This window comes from Lepidochelys olivacea, assembly GCF_965140295.1.
Source record: "Lepidochelys olivacea isolate rLepOli2 genome assembly, chromosome: 13".
NCBI classification, from domain to species: domain Eukaryota; kingdom Metazoa; phylum Chordata; order Testudines; family Cheloniidae; genus Lepidochelys; species Lepidochelys olivacea.
In genome coordinates this window covers 3,888,599-3,904,353 of record NC_140423.1, presented here as the reverse complement: position 1 = coordinate 3,904,353, position 15,755 = coordinate 3,888,599, and the positions used below count along the sequence as shown (strand labels likewise).

Here is a 15,755-nt window from a genome sequence, read left to right as displayed (position 1 = left end):
GTTGCACCAGTACTGAGGCTCCCCTACTATGAGCTGAAATCGCTAAAAAGCTAAAATTACGAAGAGCTGAAATCACTGAGTGCTGTTAGCGAGTTTTGGGAAGCCCTGACATCGGAGCCAGCCAGCACAACACCACTACAAACGGCCAGTGTACTGATGGTGAGCACCAGAGAGGAACTTGCCCAACAAATGCAGGTCCTGACAGAACGGATAGCTGAGCTGCAAAGCACCATTGACCAAGCTAAGACTTCCAAGAATAAGGAGCCTCAAACTGGGACAATGGAGAGGTCAACATTTAGAGCCACCGGCCCACCCAGACGAAGGGGGAAAGGACAATTCTTCTGCTACTGATGTGGTCAGGATGGGCACGGAGCTGCCAAGTGCCGTAATGAAGAAAATCCCTCCTTAGTGTATGGAAAGCTGAGGATCAGTTGGGAGAGATCCTGTAACCGCCAGAGGGTCTGGGGACGGGGACCACCCAGGCCTGCAGGATTTGAAGAGTCCCTCAGAAAAGACTGTCCAGCTGGGATCCCCGCAGGACTGATAGGGCCTCGAGCAGAGGTCACGGTGAGGATTGAAGGGGTGGAGTGTAAAGCAGTGCTTGACACTGGATCTCAAGTGACTATTATATTTCAGTCATTCTACCAACAGATGCTTAGGCACCTGCCTATACAGTCACTGACCGGCCTTGGTCTGTGTGGCCTCAGCATGGATGAATACCCCTACCAAGGGTATGTCATAGTGCACCTGGAATTCCCAGAGGAGGTTGCTGGGGTAAGAGAAGAGGTAGACAGTAAGAGAAGAGGTAGACACAGCTGCCTTAAGATGCCCTGACCCTAAAGGGACCTCTGATGTGTCTGTGTTGATAGGGACCAACTCCAGTCTCTTCAAGGTACTCACGGATTACTGCAGATGAAGGGCTGGGGACCAGTACCTGAATACCCTGACGATCCATCCGCTTTGTGCTGAAGCCTATAAGAAAATCGAGAGCGCTAAAAAGGAGACATCTGAGCTACCGATTGGGGCACTGAAGTATGCGGGCACGACCCCCTTAGTAGTGCCTGCAAGGACGGAGCAAGAGGTGCTTCTCATGAGTACCTGGCTGAAAGGCAGTAAAGGGGCATTAGCAATGATAGAGCAGCCGGTGGAAGGAGAGCTCCTGGAAGGAGTGCTGGTCCCTAGTGGAGTCATAACCCTACCTGCTGAAGCCCAGGAAAGAGTGACTATACTAATTTGCTAAAGAAACGTGTCGCAATGTTGTTGTGAAGCAAGGACAAAAGATAGCAGACCTCTTTGAGCCTGAATCAATCGTAAAACCCCAGTGTGAAACTCAAGTTCCGACAATAGACCCAGCAAAGTTTGACTTTGGAGATTCACCAGTGCCCAAGGAGTGGAAAGATCGCCTGAGGAAGAAACTTTGGGAAAGATCCAAGGTGTTCTCACTGCATGAGTGGGATGTGCAAAAGCAGTAGAGCACAACATCAGACTGCATGATTCTCGACCTTTTAGGGAGAGATCTAGGAGGATTGCTCTCTCTGAGATGGAAGATGTGCGACATCATCTTCAGGAGCTGGCTGTGACTGGCATCATTACAGAGTCCCGCAGCCCCTACGCCTCACCCACTGTGGTGGTCCGTAAAAAGAATGGGAAAATCCGGATGTGTATTGTCTATCGCACTCTAAACAGGAGTGCTGTGGTTGACCAGTACACTATGCCTCGAGTCCAAGATGCCTTAGACTGTTTACTGGGAAGCCAGTGGTTCTCTGTGTTGGATCTTCGGAGCGGCTACTACCAGATCCCTCTGGGAGAAGAAGATAAGGAGAAGACAGCCTTCATCTGCCCATTAGGGTTTTATCAGTTTGAACGCATGCCCCAAGGGATTTCTGGAGCACCTGCCACATTTCAACAGCTTATGGAGAAAGTTGTGGGAGACATGAATTTACTGCAAGTGTTAGTTTATTTGGGTGACCTGATTGTGTTTGGTAGAATGTTGGAGGAGCATGAAGAAAGACTTTTTAAAGTGCTTGATAGGTTGGAGGATTATGGTTTGAAGCTTTCAATTGACAAATGCCAGTTCTGCAGAACTGGCATTTAAGTATGTGGGTCACATCATGTCCCATGAGGGTGTGAGTACTGATCCCGATAAAATAGAAGCACTTACTCCATGGCCATGTTCAAGTAACTACAGAGAACTCAAGACCTTTCTTGGATTTAGTGGCTACTACCGCATATTTGTGAAAAATTATGCTACGATTGTAAAACCTCAGAATGATCTTACCAGGGGACACCAATCCCGCAAAAACAAATTAAGACCAAGAATAAGGGGAAGTCCCCACAGCCTCCTGTACAGAGACACTATGGTCCCTTTGAACCATTTGGGCCACAGGGGGATGAGAGATGTGAAAAGGCATTTCAAGAAATCATTACTTGCCTAACTCGTGCTCCAGTCCTAGTCTTTGCTGACCCAGGCAAACCGTTTATCCTGCATACTGATGCCAGTTTGGAGGGTCAGGGAGCAGTCCTGTACCAGGAAGTGGAAGGCAAATGTAAACCTGTAGCCTTTGCCAGCCGAGGATTGTCTGATAGTGAAACTCGCTATCCCACCCACAAGCTGGAGTTCTTGGCCTTGAAATGGGCCACCACCGAGAAATTTTGAGACTACTTGTATGGTGCCCAGTTCCATGTGTGGACAGACACCAATCCACTGACTTATGTGTTAACGAGTGCTAAGCTGGATGCTACAGGGCAGAGATGGGTGGCTGCTTTGGCTAGCTAAGAGTTCAGCATTCAATAGTGATCAGGGAGAAGCAATGTAGATGCAGATACGTTGTCCACACCTCTGAAAGTTGCTGTGATACCCACTGATGGAGTGAGAGCTATTTGCAATGTGAATTGTCGAGAGCTAGAGGCCCATGAGAGCCCTCAGGGATGTTGCAGAAGCTCTGGGCCTGCCCCCTGAATGCATGCCTTCTGCTTCGGTGAACTATATTGCATTAGACCAATCTCCTTTGCCCATGCTCAATGCTGCTGACTGGCAAGAAGCCCAGCTGCAAGATATTGACATTTGTGATGCACTACTTGCCAAAAGGGAGGGGCGAAGCCCAGCTGCGGTTGTCCCACCTAACCAGGAGGGTAAACTACTATTGAGAGAATGGACCAAACTAAAACTGATTCAGGGAGTGCTACACCGAATGGCCATGGACCCTTTACAAAAGCAACGAGCACAACTAGTGCTGCCAAAAGAGTACAGAGCCCTGGCCATGAGGGCCCTGCATGATGACTTTGGGCATTTGGGGATGGAGAGGACCCTGGAACTGATTCATAGTAGGTTCCATTGGCCCTGGATGGCTGAAGATGTTTGCAGGAAATGTGAGACATGTGCTCGATATGTTCAAAGGAAAACTCTGCTCACAAGGGCTGCATATCTGAAGAACAGCACCAGCAACAAACCTTTGGAGCTGGTGTGCATTGATTTCTTGTCTCTAGGAGTAGACGAGGAATGTTGGGAACATTCTAGTAGTGACTGATCATTTTACACGGTATGCACAGGCATATCCCACACGTGATGAGAGGGCCACCACCGTCGCTCGAGTATTGTGGGACAAATATTTCTCAGTGAATGGATTCCCAGCCCGGATGCACTCGGATCAGGGGTGGGACTTTGAGAGTCACTTTCTGAAGGAGGCGCTGAGGATAGCGGGAATTAAAAAGTCTAGGACAACGCCTTATCACCTGCAAGGTGATCCTTAGCCAGAGAGGTTCAACCCTGTTAGATATGTTGGGGACTTTGCGACCAGAGCAGAAGGCAACCTGGAGCCAGCATGTCATATTCCTGGTGCATGCCTACAACACCACAAAGAACGATGCTACGGGAGTCACCCCATATCTCTTGATGTTTGGGCGAGAACCAAGATTGCCCATAGACTTGTGCTTTGGTATATTAGAGGATGGAGATAGCTATGAAACTCATCAGCAATATGTATCCTGACTAAGAGAAAAGCTGCGGGATGCTTATCACTTAGCTACATCTGCGGCTCGGAAGAGCTCAGACCGCAACAAACATCGATATGATGCTAGAGCGCATTCGCAGGAGCTCCAGCCGGGGGACAGAGTCCTGCTGCGAAATTTGAGTATTGCTGGCAAACACAAGATAGGTGGAAGGCACTTCCTTACCTGGTGATGGAAAAGCTGGGAGATTGGTCTTCAAGATCAAACCTGAAGTGGGTCCAGGGCAAATAAAGACAGTACATAGAAACCTTTTGCTCCCTGTGGGGGAGTTGGTAGGCACCCCTTATGAGATGGGCCACGACAGGGCAACCAGACAGAACAAAAGTGCTAAACCAAAGCCGCCATCCAACACGGACAGCGGGCCCCCTGCAGCTAACCTACCCCTATTCAGCACATCTGAGAGTGAGTCTGAGGAGGAAGACATGACTATAGTGTACTCTGGAATGGAGATCAGATTTCAGTCTTGATTAGCTGAGCCAAGAGAGCGCTCCCCCTCATCAGCCCTAAATCCCATGGCGGAAGTATTTAGGCCCGTTACTGGCACCCCTGTGCCGCCGATGGGACGCCCCCTGTGATGACACACACACAGGATATTGGACAGTGGAGACATACAGGTGGAAGGTGCCCTGGGCACCTTGGACTTTCCACTGGTAGAACCAGAGATGCAGGGGCCTACGCCAGTAGCCGAGGGACCCTCAAAGGAAACCTCTCCATCTGTCGCTCCCACCCCCCCCCTCCACAACAGAGATTCTCAATAGATGGGACAGGGTAATAAGATCAGTAAAACAGTTAACTTATGATGCACCAGGGGTGACTAGTGAGGAGCCAATACGTTTAGCACACAGGCTTGTGGAAGCCACAGTGGGCTTCCTGAGGCCCTTTGGAAGGAACCAATGAGTTAGTCTACTAGAGGCGCCCAGGGGGGTGGTATGTGATTGTCCCAGGTCACTGGGTGGGGGCTCGAGCTGGTTTTGCATTGTGTTATTGAAACAGAACCCCTAGATACTGAACTCGGCCCTTGTTGCTGCCAACTCTGATGGGCAGAAGGGTTACATCTACACTGCAAAGGCTATGCCAGCATAGCCGCTTGGTGCAGACTCAGCCTACCTAGCCATGGTCCTAGTCTGTCTATGCTGCAAATGGAAGCTCTGTTGAAGAGGAGTTTCCTGACTGTTGTAACTGTGGTGTACATGGGCCCTTGGTGACTTGACAGGGCATGCAAAGGGCTTTCTGTTCAGTGCGGTAAATCAGCTGTATGCCTTGAACCTAAATATGATTGGTTAAAAGAATATAGTCTCCATGCACCATACAGTAAAAGGGTCTCTGTTAAAACAATGGAGCTACATAACTGAGACCTTTTTCTCCACCAGTCATAGCTCTTTAAACGCTGGATGCCTTGAGATGAGCAGACCTGCCAGTGGGAATGTGTTGCCTTGTTTGACGTCTAGCAAACCCATGACTCCTGTCAGGAGGAACGTTACTGGCTCTGGGGTTACTAACCCAAACAAGAGAGTCCTGTCCCCTGATCCAAGGAGAGCTTTTCTTTCGTGCCAGATTACTGATACTTCCTCCCAGGGCGTGTGCCACATTGTCTGGAGTGGCTCACGAGCGTGAGTGTCGACTGCAGGGCAGACTGTCAGAAAACAGGGCAGACACCCCACTCTGGTGGTGCGTTCTATAATTAGATTTCACCAGTAACAAATGTGAACTCCTGGGTCACTGTAACTGTCTTTCCATGGAGTCCCAGACATCCCAGTAGGCTCTCCAGTCTATCTTGCTGTCCAGGCAAGCTGGACTTAGTGATAACTGGTCACTTACACCAAAAATTACAAAATATTGAGGTTGCTCCTAGCCCCAAGAGACCAGTCACTTTCCCCTGATCAATGAATACCCTAGATCAGTGCATATGGCTACCAGGGGCTTTTCTTGCAGTCACAGCCTCCTGGGTGGTAACTGGAGTGTGGGGGGAAGAGCAGCGGCCCCTCCCGCATGGCCGCCGGCAGGGCTTGGGCCCTGCCCCCCTCTGGAGCCAGCCAGTGTGCTTTCCCCACCTTCCTGGGAACGATGGGGCTCAGGCTTCTTGCTTTAGTCCTGGGGTGGCGGGCGGCAGGCTCTGGCCGCGTGCTGATAAGCTCCAAACGCAGGGCTTTGGGCTCTGGGCTTTGGCTGCGCAGTGGTGGGCTCCGTCCCTTAACTGCAGGGCTCCATCTCCTGGCTGCAAAGTTCACTATCCCACTCATAGCCTGGCCCCTGCTGCCTCCCCTGACCCCCACTGCCTCCCTACCCACCTCCCCATCCAAGGCTGAATTTGTCCCCCGACTTGCCAGGGTTGAGTAAATCTGTTGTGAAAAGTGATATTTGTATGTTTGTTAATATCACTTTTCACTGTCTCCCAGATAGCAAACACGTCTGCATCTGTGAAGAGTGATATTAATAAACATACAAATATCACTTTTCACAGGCGCAGACTGACTAGCTAGCAAATCTAAAAAGAAAACGCAACCAAAAAAGCAAAAGAAACAACAACAAAATACAAGGACATGCAAAGCACCTTATTTGTGTTTCTATTTTGTTTTAGGTCCAGTAAAGAAATAGAGACAACTGTACATTATTTTTATTATTCAGTCTGTGGAAAACCCCTTCATACATAAATTACTGTGATTTGGAAATGTCTGTGTGCCTATTTATTTTTTTCCTAAAGTTAATTAAGTATTTTAGGAAAAATTGTCAGAGCGGCCACCAGCAAGAGTTGGTGGCCGCACTCTGACTCCACCAAAAAATGTGTTGTGAGAACCCCAGCCCTAGATCTTACACCAAAGACAACACCTGTAGCCAATCCTGTAATAAACTGTCAAAAGGTTTATTAGCTAGGATAAATAAATTAGTTATTTAAAGGTGAAAGCAAGCAAACATCTACACCCAAATGAGTTGCAATCCAGCTCCTAAGAGTGACAGAATTGCAGTGATCTCTCAATTTGACATGTCTTTTAGGGCAGACCCAGGGATAACCCGAAGAGATCTCGTTTCAGTTTACAGCAGTGTTTTTTAACCTGTGGCCCAGAGACCGCTGGGGGTCCACAGACTATTTCTTAAGATTTCCAAAGGGGTCCCCACCTCCCTTTGAAATTTTGCAGGGGTCCGCACAGGAAAAAAGGTTGAAACCACTGAGCTAGAGTCTCTGGCCCTGTGAGAGTTCAAACAGCAAAGAGATGAAAAATCATGTCAGCTATTTTTATTTTCCTCTTCCAGCGTTCAAATGGCTGGGATGAGGCCTTCTGCACAGGTGGAGGGGGGAAATAAACAAAGCTTTTGTCTTATGAGGGCCCACTTAATTTTTCAGAGTCTTCCTGGACGGGTGGGGGAACGAGTCCCGTGCCTGGCTTCACAAGTTCAGAGCAAACATTTTCAAAGTTATAAATTGAAACTTACATATTTCCTTATTTGCAGAGTTGTTGTTGCCCTGTCAGTCCCAGGATATAGAGGAGAGGTGATCTCTTTTAATGTCCTCACCCGCCTTGTCTCTCTTATATTTCCTTATAGCGTGGAATACAGACATAACAAGTGAGATTAATGCATGCAGCAAATTAAAGCATTTCACAGAGTCTAATTACTCAATAAATTCTAACAATACAATCACACCTGTCACAGGTGAGCTGGTTTGTTTTCCAGCTGTGGGTTCGTCAGTTCTTAGCTCACACCTACGGTCTTGGCCAGAGCTGGCACTTGGCTCACCAGCATCACAGCGTGACTCTGCAATTTGTGCAGTTAAATCATAATAGCAATAATATTACTTGGCACTTAACGTCTTGATTGCCACCACAAACAATAAATAACTCTCCTAGCAATGTGCTAGGAAGGGAGGTGGTGCTAGTCTCACTTTGCCTGCAGGGAAATTGAAACATGAGGTCCGATGCATCCTTGGCATAAGTCAAGTAAAACGGTAGCATTCCACCTGGAAAGAATTTGTCCCATGGGAAGATTTGTGGCTTTACCTTTTCCAGCCCACTGTGGTAATTGAGTTGGGCCGGATTTCCATAGCACCCAGGAAGCCAGGCTGGGAGCAAGTTGCCGTTTGCCCCATTGCTGCATGCACACCGGATTTGCAGGAGACAATTAAGTGCGCCAACATGAAAATCAGGCCCAAAGGCCATATGTTGCGTGATCTAAGTACAAGGAACTTGCTGGGTCAATGGGCGCATTGCGTGTGGCCACAGGGCAGCGGATGATCTTTGGTTATGTCCTAAGGCTCACAGGGAACCCCGGTGGATGCTGTGTCAGAGATGGCAAGCTGAGGACTCCATGAGGCTGGGAAGGTGCCTCGCTTGTGTTTAGGATTATTCTGGACTGGGATCAAGCACTTTTCCCCCTTAGGAATGACCTTATTGCTGATGCAGATGAGATATATTGTTAAAGTGCAGTCGCACGATGACCCAGCAAACTGCTGGCTCAGTGAGTATGGCTGTTGGTGAAAAGCTGTGAATACCCAGGCCTTAGGACTTGTTTCTCTAACACTGGCTAATCAATAGGCAGGAGACCTTGAGCATCCTCCTATCACACTGAGCTGCCTTGGGTTCAGGGACTCCAGATCTGTGTCACTATTAGATTGTCTTTGCTTTGCTATTAGCATATCAGCAGGTTATCTGGGTATCCCCTGGCCCCAGAAGAGGCCAGACACAGCCTCGCAGCTGCTCCTCTCAGGCAGGATAGTCTCTGGAACTGCAGATACGTTTGTCCGACAGAGATTCGGATTTTCTTGTTTGTTTTTTTATTTTCCAGCATTTTTTAGATGGAAATGCTGGTCCCACATCAGTCAGGGATTGACCTAGGACTAAATGAACTTTTGCTGGGTCCCAAAGGCGCTTGACTAGCCGATACATTGCAGCGTTTAATTCTGAACTTCTAGCATGGAGTTTTATCTGATATTTAGACTTGAGTAAATTTTAGCTTTTTAACTACATGTCCCCCCTAGGTAAAAATCCCTTGAGCTTGGAGCCAAGTGAAACAACATGGAACTGCCTTGACCTTCTCTCCAAATGCACTTTGTCCTGATGGACTCCATTGTGGGGAGCTTTCTTGGTGAAATTTTAACAAAATTGGTAACAAAAATAAAAAGAGGCGATGCAGGGGGGGGGGGGGGGAACGTCCTCAATGGGATACTGACAGGGCTGGGGGGAAGGGACTGCAGGCTGTTGGAGAGTTACTGCAAGGACCCGTATGTGGTGTCTGGTTTTCAAGATGACTCTCCTTTCTGGTCAGGGGGGTTTCTCTCTCTGGTAACTGGAAAGATCGATATCGTGCTGCTGTCCTCGCTGTACCATCCTGGTCTCCCATCAGCTTGCTTCCTGGTCATGTGGCTCCATTTCCCCGTCAGACCATTCCTCCCATACCCCGACCACAGAGCTCTGCACTCTCTGTATTAATCCTCTCCTCCCACGTGCTCCAGCCCCACAGCCTCTGCACGTTCTCTCTCCACATGCTGCTGTGTTGTGATGGATGGTCCGTCACTGGCATGTTTAAATTCGGATTGCATGGGCTGCGGCGCCCAGGGGGCCACCTGGGCTATGGCCCAGCTACTTTTTGGTCCCAACTTGGAGGAGGTGATCCAGTGGTTCTGGGGCAGGATGGGGGTGGGGCGTCACAGAGGGACGGTGGCTGGAGCAGGGACAGGAGCTGCTGCGGGCCGAGTGCAGGGTGTACTCCAATTCCTGCCAGAAGCAGGATCTCTGTCACACACACACACACACTTCAAATGGTGCTCTGCGGCTCCTGCAAGATGGCAGGGTTTTCTCAGAGATCTGCTCTGCTTCAAACGGGAATTATTGCAGGGAAGTCCAGAGTCTGGTGGTGTACAAGAGGCTCACAATTGTCCCTTCTGGCTTTCTAATCGGACTCTCTGGAACCTCCAGTCCACATGCCACATCCCCCATCAGTCGGCCCCCGTAGTGTTGTTTAACACTTGTGTAGTGATCGCACCTGGCTAACCAGGTCAGCGCCCCCTAGGGGCCGGGTCCCGGACACACACAGTAAATGACAGCCCTGCCCCAAAGCATGCACATGCTCCTAATCCCTCCTTGGCCTTTCCCATGCTGAGCCGCCACTCTTCTGTGCCCCTGAGGAATTTCTGCTTCCTGCGTGTGGACGGGGAGCTTGGTTACACTCCCAGTGCCGTTACTTGTTCTGTCCTTGGGCAGCTCGGGAAATGGACTAGGCTAGTAGCCCGCTGTCACTGCTGGCAGACTAAGCAATCGGTCTAGCATGCTACAGTGAGTTTCTGAGAAACCCGTGGAGGTCAGCCCGTCTGCTGCTTTAATCCCATTATGATTATGTCTGCAGGGTAGGAAAGCAGCATCTGAAGGGGATTTCACCCAAGTGGGGAGCCAGGAATGTCTGGGTACTAATCTCAGCTCTAATCCCAAAACCTGTCAGCATTGGTGTGTCCCTGTAGCACAGGTGAGGAGGATCATATCTACTCACCTTACAGGGGTGGCAAAAGAGTTGATCAGTGACCGGACCACAGTGCTAAGGGTGCTGAGGATTAGAGCTATTCCAAATTATTATTTCTATCTCCATTGCATCCCCACCAAGCATGCTCTGTGCTAGGTGTTGCATATACACCTGGGAAGAGACAGTCCCTGCCGCAAAGAGCTTGCATTGTACAGTATACTCCTGATTTTCCAAAACCCTATTCTCTAAACCTCCACACTGTCCGTCCTGGGGGGGACAAGGGAGGGATTTGGGTGACGTGGAGATTTGTATAAGAGAGCAGAGCCCCCGGGCTGCAGGGTCTCCTGGCAGCTAAACGGCTCCTGTGACAGTGCAGGGAGCCTTCCGCACCCCTGCTGTCACAGGAGGGCTCCTGCCCTCTCTGTTACCTGAACTCCTGATTATTTGAATAAAATCCATATCCCTGCTGCTCTTCGGATCATCAGGAGCATTCTGCATCTAGATGGGCAAAGGGCGGGAAAAACAAAGTCTTGTTATCCCCATTGTACGGATGGATGGATAGATGCAGAGAAGTGAAATCACTCGCCCACGGTCACCCAGGGAATCTGTGGCAGAGCAGGGATTGAACCAGCTCTCCCAAATCTTGTTCTGCTGCCCGAACCCCAAGAGCATCCTTTTTCTGATCACTATGGTCCGAGAAATGGCCTTTTGAGTGTTCCCTTGTGCTCCTTGCAACCCACCATCCACCCCAGCTCGGAAAACGACATCTCTTCTTTTACATCTGTGTTGCTGCAGCGTCCGGCGGCTCCCCCAGGAAACAAAGCCAAGTTGTGCTTGGTGCTGAAAAGTCATACGATTATTTATTATGTAGCCTAATCGGTAAATGGGAGTTGATTCTACATAACATGCGGTGGCCTGAGAGGCTGGTGCCTCCAGATCAGGTACAGGAGTGAAATTGTTATTAAATTGAGGAGCACACGAGAAACAATCCAGTCCATGTTCTCTGACTAGCAATGGTAGAAATGTATAGCTGCGAAACTGACAAAATCGTGAACTCTGTAACATAGCAAAGGAGACAGAGCCAATATAGAATGTCCAGCACTTGCGTTACTCACATCATGCTTGTGGAGAACCCCGAAGTAGGCCAGGTGATCTGTGCATAGTCATCAGGTTAGCGCGTTCCCATGTATCCCACCTCCCATAGGGAGGGCTGCCCCCGTTCATGTTCAACATTGGTTACAGCCTCCTTTCCTTAGACATACTTCCACGTCTCAGTAATATTGGGGCTCCTAATTCTCGTAGGTTAATTAACCCATGGCATCCTAATCACTAGCGTTTATGTCAGTCAGTTGCTATGGTATTTCTGCAGTTAGTATATGTACGTTTTGGTTAAACTCATCAGCTGTTAAACTTTTCCTTAAAATTCCCTGTTTGCAGTGCATTCTATCAGTTAGTTCCCCCTTTTAACTTAAAGCTTTAGGCCTTGCTTTAGTCATGTTAAGCTAAACAGTCCTACAGGCCTGAGGCCTGTAGGTCCTTGCTTTACAGCCTTAATCCGTACATACACCTCTCTGCGGTATCTAGGTGTGTTTTTCAGGGATATGGCAGGCTACCGTGATTTGTATTGCCATAGCACCTAGGAGTCCTAGTTGTGGCCCAGGACCCCCATGCGCTAGGTGCTGTATAAATGCAGATGAGAAAGGTGGTCCCTGCTTCAAAGAATTTACAACTGATGTCTAGGGAGACGACAGATGGCTACAGGGATAAATATACAAAGCCTGTACAGTAAGAGACAGGGTGCCATCCCTTCTAAATAAAGACATGCAGTTTGTAGGTTCAGCCTTGCAGTGTGAGATTTGATAGTTTAATTCTGTGTGTTGTCTGCAAAGGTTTTGAAACAAACACCCAGAGATGAGTCAGGGGTGATTTATTTCTAGACGCAGCGTAGGTGACTGAATCTGAACGGAGAAATTCTAATGATGCACCGGCTTTCTGCTGGGTAGTTTAATGACTACTTTCTGCTTCAGTAAGTGATCTCCCATTGGGCTATGATTTTGCTGCGTCTTAGAAGCTAAAGATTGGGCCTGATGAGTGTGTGGTTGGAGTGCTACAAGGTATCTGGGGTTTCTGTAGGTCATAGCCTGCCTTCTGAGTCAATGCTGTACTGATGCCAGGGTGCTAGAGAGGTATTTGGATTGGAGTAAGATGAAGGTCCTGATCACGTATGGACATTTAAAACACTGGGCACTTTCAACATCTGTAAGGGGGGCAGGGGAGGGCTGGCCATGGTGTGCTGGGGAAATTCCAGCGCGAGTTGATTCTGTTACCTGAATCCCCCCGCAATTTCAATTGGACGTGGGCTATGTCTCATCCCAAACTTTTGCCTGGTTCTTCTGTGCGTTGTTAAACAGCTGCTGTGTTCCACCCCAGAGGTGGGTGAAAGGATCCTTGCTTGTGAAAATGCTTTGCAACGAGAAGCTTCTGTATAAAATGAATGCAAGATCTTGCGCTTGGCTTCGTTCTTTATAACAGGGCTGAAGCTACTACAAATACTGCGTTTCCTTTCTCTGGAGATTCCACTCCTTGAGGTGCTAACCAGAGGCCAGAGGTGTCATTTTGGGGCCACTGATGTGGGTTTTCGCCCTAGAACTCAGGTTTTGTCTGGCCTGTGGTGCCAGAAGGATTGATTTATTTAAGAGACAGGCATGTGCCTGGCCCTGCACCAGGTGTCTGCCCCAGGTGCTTTGTCTTGTGGTCAAGGTGGGCAGGGGATGGGCCTTCACCTTGTAAGCAGTGCCCCATAATGCTGTCAGCAGTGCAGCTCCACAACCCCCATCATTCTCCAGTTTCCTCCTGAGACCTGAAGGATTGCTTATGGGATGCTCCCAGCCACTGGTTACCCAGGAAACGGCCCACAGAAGGCTTCCAACCCATTACCCATGGGGCTGTGCACTGAGCCGTGAGTCACCTTTCCCACATCTGGACTCTGAGTGCTCGGCAGCCCGACAGGGTGTATTCGTTTCTGCTGGTGCGTCCATCACCTTATCTAGGTGCTGGCTGCAGCAGTTAAGGATCACTGCTGTGATAGTCAAGCTCGCCGTCAGTGGAAGCAATAGGGGGTGTGTGTGCGGGGGTTGATGGGACAAAGAGGCAGCAGGACCCCAAGGCAACTAGCACAGAAAGGAAACCTTCTGAGCACTTAGTGCCTGGATTGCGGGGGGCCTGAGGGCAGTGAGGCTGCAGCTAAGCACAGAGGTGCCAGTGGAATGAAGGCACAGCAGTGAAGGGTACAGTGGGATATACCTGTCCCACGTGGTGTTCCATTCGGGCAGTGTTTCTCAAACCAAGGAGGAGGGGGCAGGCTGATTTCAGGGGTTGCAGACAGAGGAGAGGGCCGCCGTGGGTGGGGAAAGTTGCAGGACCCCGGAGCTGCCCCATCCCCCTTCCATCCCCATCCCAAGCTTGGTGCTGTTGCCTCCCATGTGACCTCTAATGGTACAGTGCTGCAGGCTGCCAGCCCAGGTTTCTTCAGTCTGCCCTTGGGGCACCAATAATGGCTCTGCCGGGGCTTCCAGCGAGTGGGGGAGTGGGGAAGGCAGAGACAAAAGGCGAGGGAGGAAGTCAGCAAAACACATGGGAAAGAGGAAAATGGAGAGAAAAAGGAGGAAGTGCCCCAAGCAGGAAGGGACAGCGAGGCTGGAGAGATGGCAGCAGCTTTGTCACGGGAAGGGCCCCACACGGCCATCCAGCAAGGGAGGCTAGGAGCCCGGCCTTGAATGTCTGTAGCTTGCTCCGGGATCCGGCAGGGAAGGGGGTGTGCAGAGCAGGTTCACCGATGGGCTGGAGGCAGGAGTCCCCTGAGTGAAGGGTCCCTTCTGTCTGTTTTGTCAGACTACGGGACAACCCTCTTCCCCCCCCTTGCAGTGGGGCAGCAGTGTTCATGTCCTGAAAGCAAGACATCCGGTTTCCCAAGAACCTGACCAAGTGCTGAGCGGGAGTTTTCCTTTGGTTTTGCTGTGGCCGAGATGATGCATTTTTCCTTGCTCACTTCAGAAAATTCAGGCGCTGGGATGGGTTATTTTACCACCTCAAATACCTCACTTGTTGTTTGTTTCTCTCTAGGGTTTTAACCTTGCGTCGATGGCCAGGAAGGGCTCACCGAGCTAGGACCCTGCCTGCTCTTTGGAGCCTTCCTGAGCATCTGATCTGCTTTTAGAGATTTGTAGCTGTTTTCCCTTGGCCGCTGGGGAACATGCCTGCCGTTAGCGGCCTCGGCCCCCTGCTGCTGGACGGCCTGCAGAAGCGGCTGGAGCTGTGCCTGGTGTGCTCCAAGTGCAGCGTGAGGGAGAACGAGAGCACCTACGGGCGGAGAGAGGTGGAGCATCGCTGCATGCAGGAGATCCTCCTGGCCCGGTGCAGAAGCAAGAGGAGCCAGCTATGGAAGAAGGTGGGCAGGAGGCCGGGCTTCCCAAACCCGGCACGTTACGCGGTCTGCAGATACTACTCCCCAGGCCTAGGGTGCAACAAGCACAGGAACCAGTGCACCTTTGCCAGCAGCAAGGAGGAGGCGATGGTGTGGAACTTCGAGAGAGAGCACAAACTGGAGCGGCGTGTGCTGAAAGCCATGGTGCTCCAGGCACAGATAGCAGGCAGTAGCAATGGCCTCCCAAGCCAGGAAGTGCCCAGCACTGCAGGGGAAATCCAGAGCGAGTTTGGGGGGCAGTTCCAGGAGATCTGCAAACTCTGCTTTTACCAAAGTCCCCAGAAAATATCCTCCAGGGGGCTGGCGAGGCTCTGTGAGGAGCACGGTGCTTGGAAAGCTCTCCTGGTCCATGTGGTCACCGATGGAAGGAGGAAGAAGCAGTACACTGCGATCAGGCCGTGGCCGGAGTTCATGTCGCAGCTCAGTTACTGCATGTTCATCTCCAGAGGCAACCCGTGCAAGCACGGGGCACAGCGGTGCAACTATGCACACAGCGAGGTGGAGATGGCGGTGTGGGAGGCTGAGCAGAAGCATGGCCTGGCACGCTCGGACCTGCTGCCAGTCTTAGCGATGTTCAGCGAGAACGGCGACAAGCCAGCGCAGCCCCAAGTCCAGTTCTACTGCCGGGCCTGCTTGGTGACCTTCAGCTCCCAGGAGAGCTTCGAGAACCACTGCTCCCTGGTGGAGCACATGCAGATGGTTTTGGCTGACCCCATGATCCAGTGGGCTCACCGCACGCCTCCCTATGGGCTGACCACATTCACACTGTGCAATAGGTAAGCCTTGCGTGGCTGGCCTTGTCTAGCAGGCAATGAGCAAA

At 50.4% G+C, this 15,755-nt stretch overlaps 1 protein-coding gene across 1 annotated transcript in view; it reads left to right on the top strand.

Annotated features, from left to right (window-relative positions):
- HELZ2 (helicase with zinc finger 2) overlaps positions 1-15,755 on the top strand; it is a 50,955-nt gene that overhangs the window by 4,918 nt on the left and 30,282 nt on the right. The window contains exon 2 of the mRNA XM_084645668.1: positions 14,575-15,711. Within this exon, the coding sequence (XP_084501794.1) occupies positions 14,705-15,711 (1,007 nt within the window). The 5' untranslated portion in view covers positions 14,575-14,704. The remainder of the gene's footprint in view (positions 1-14,574; positions 15,712-15,755) is intronic.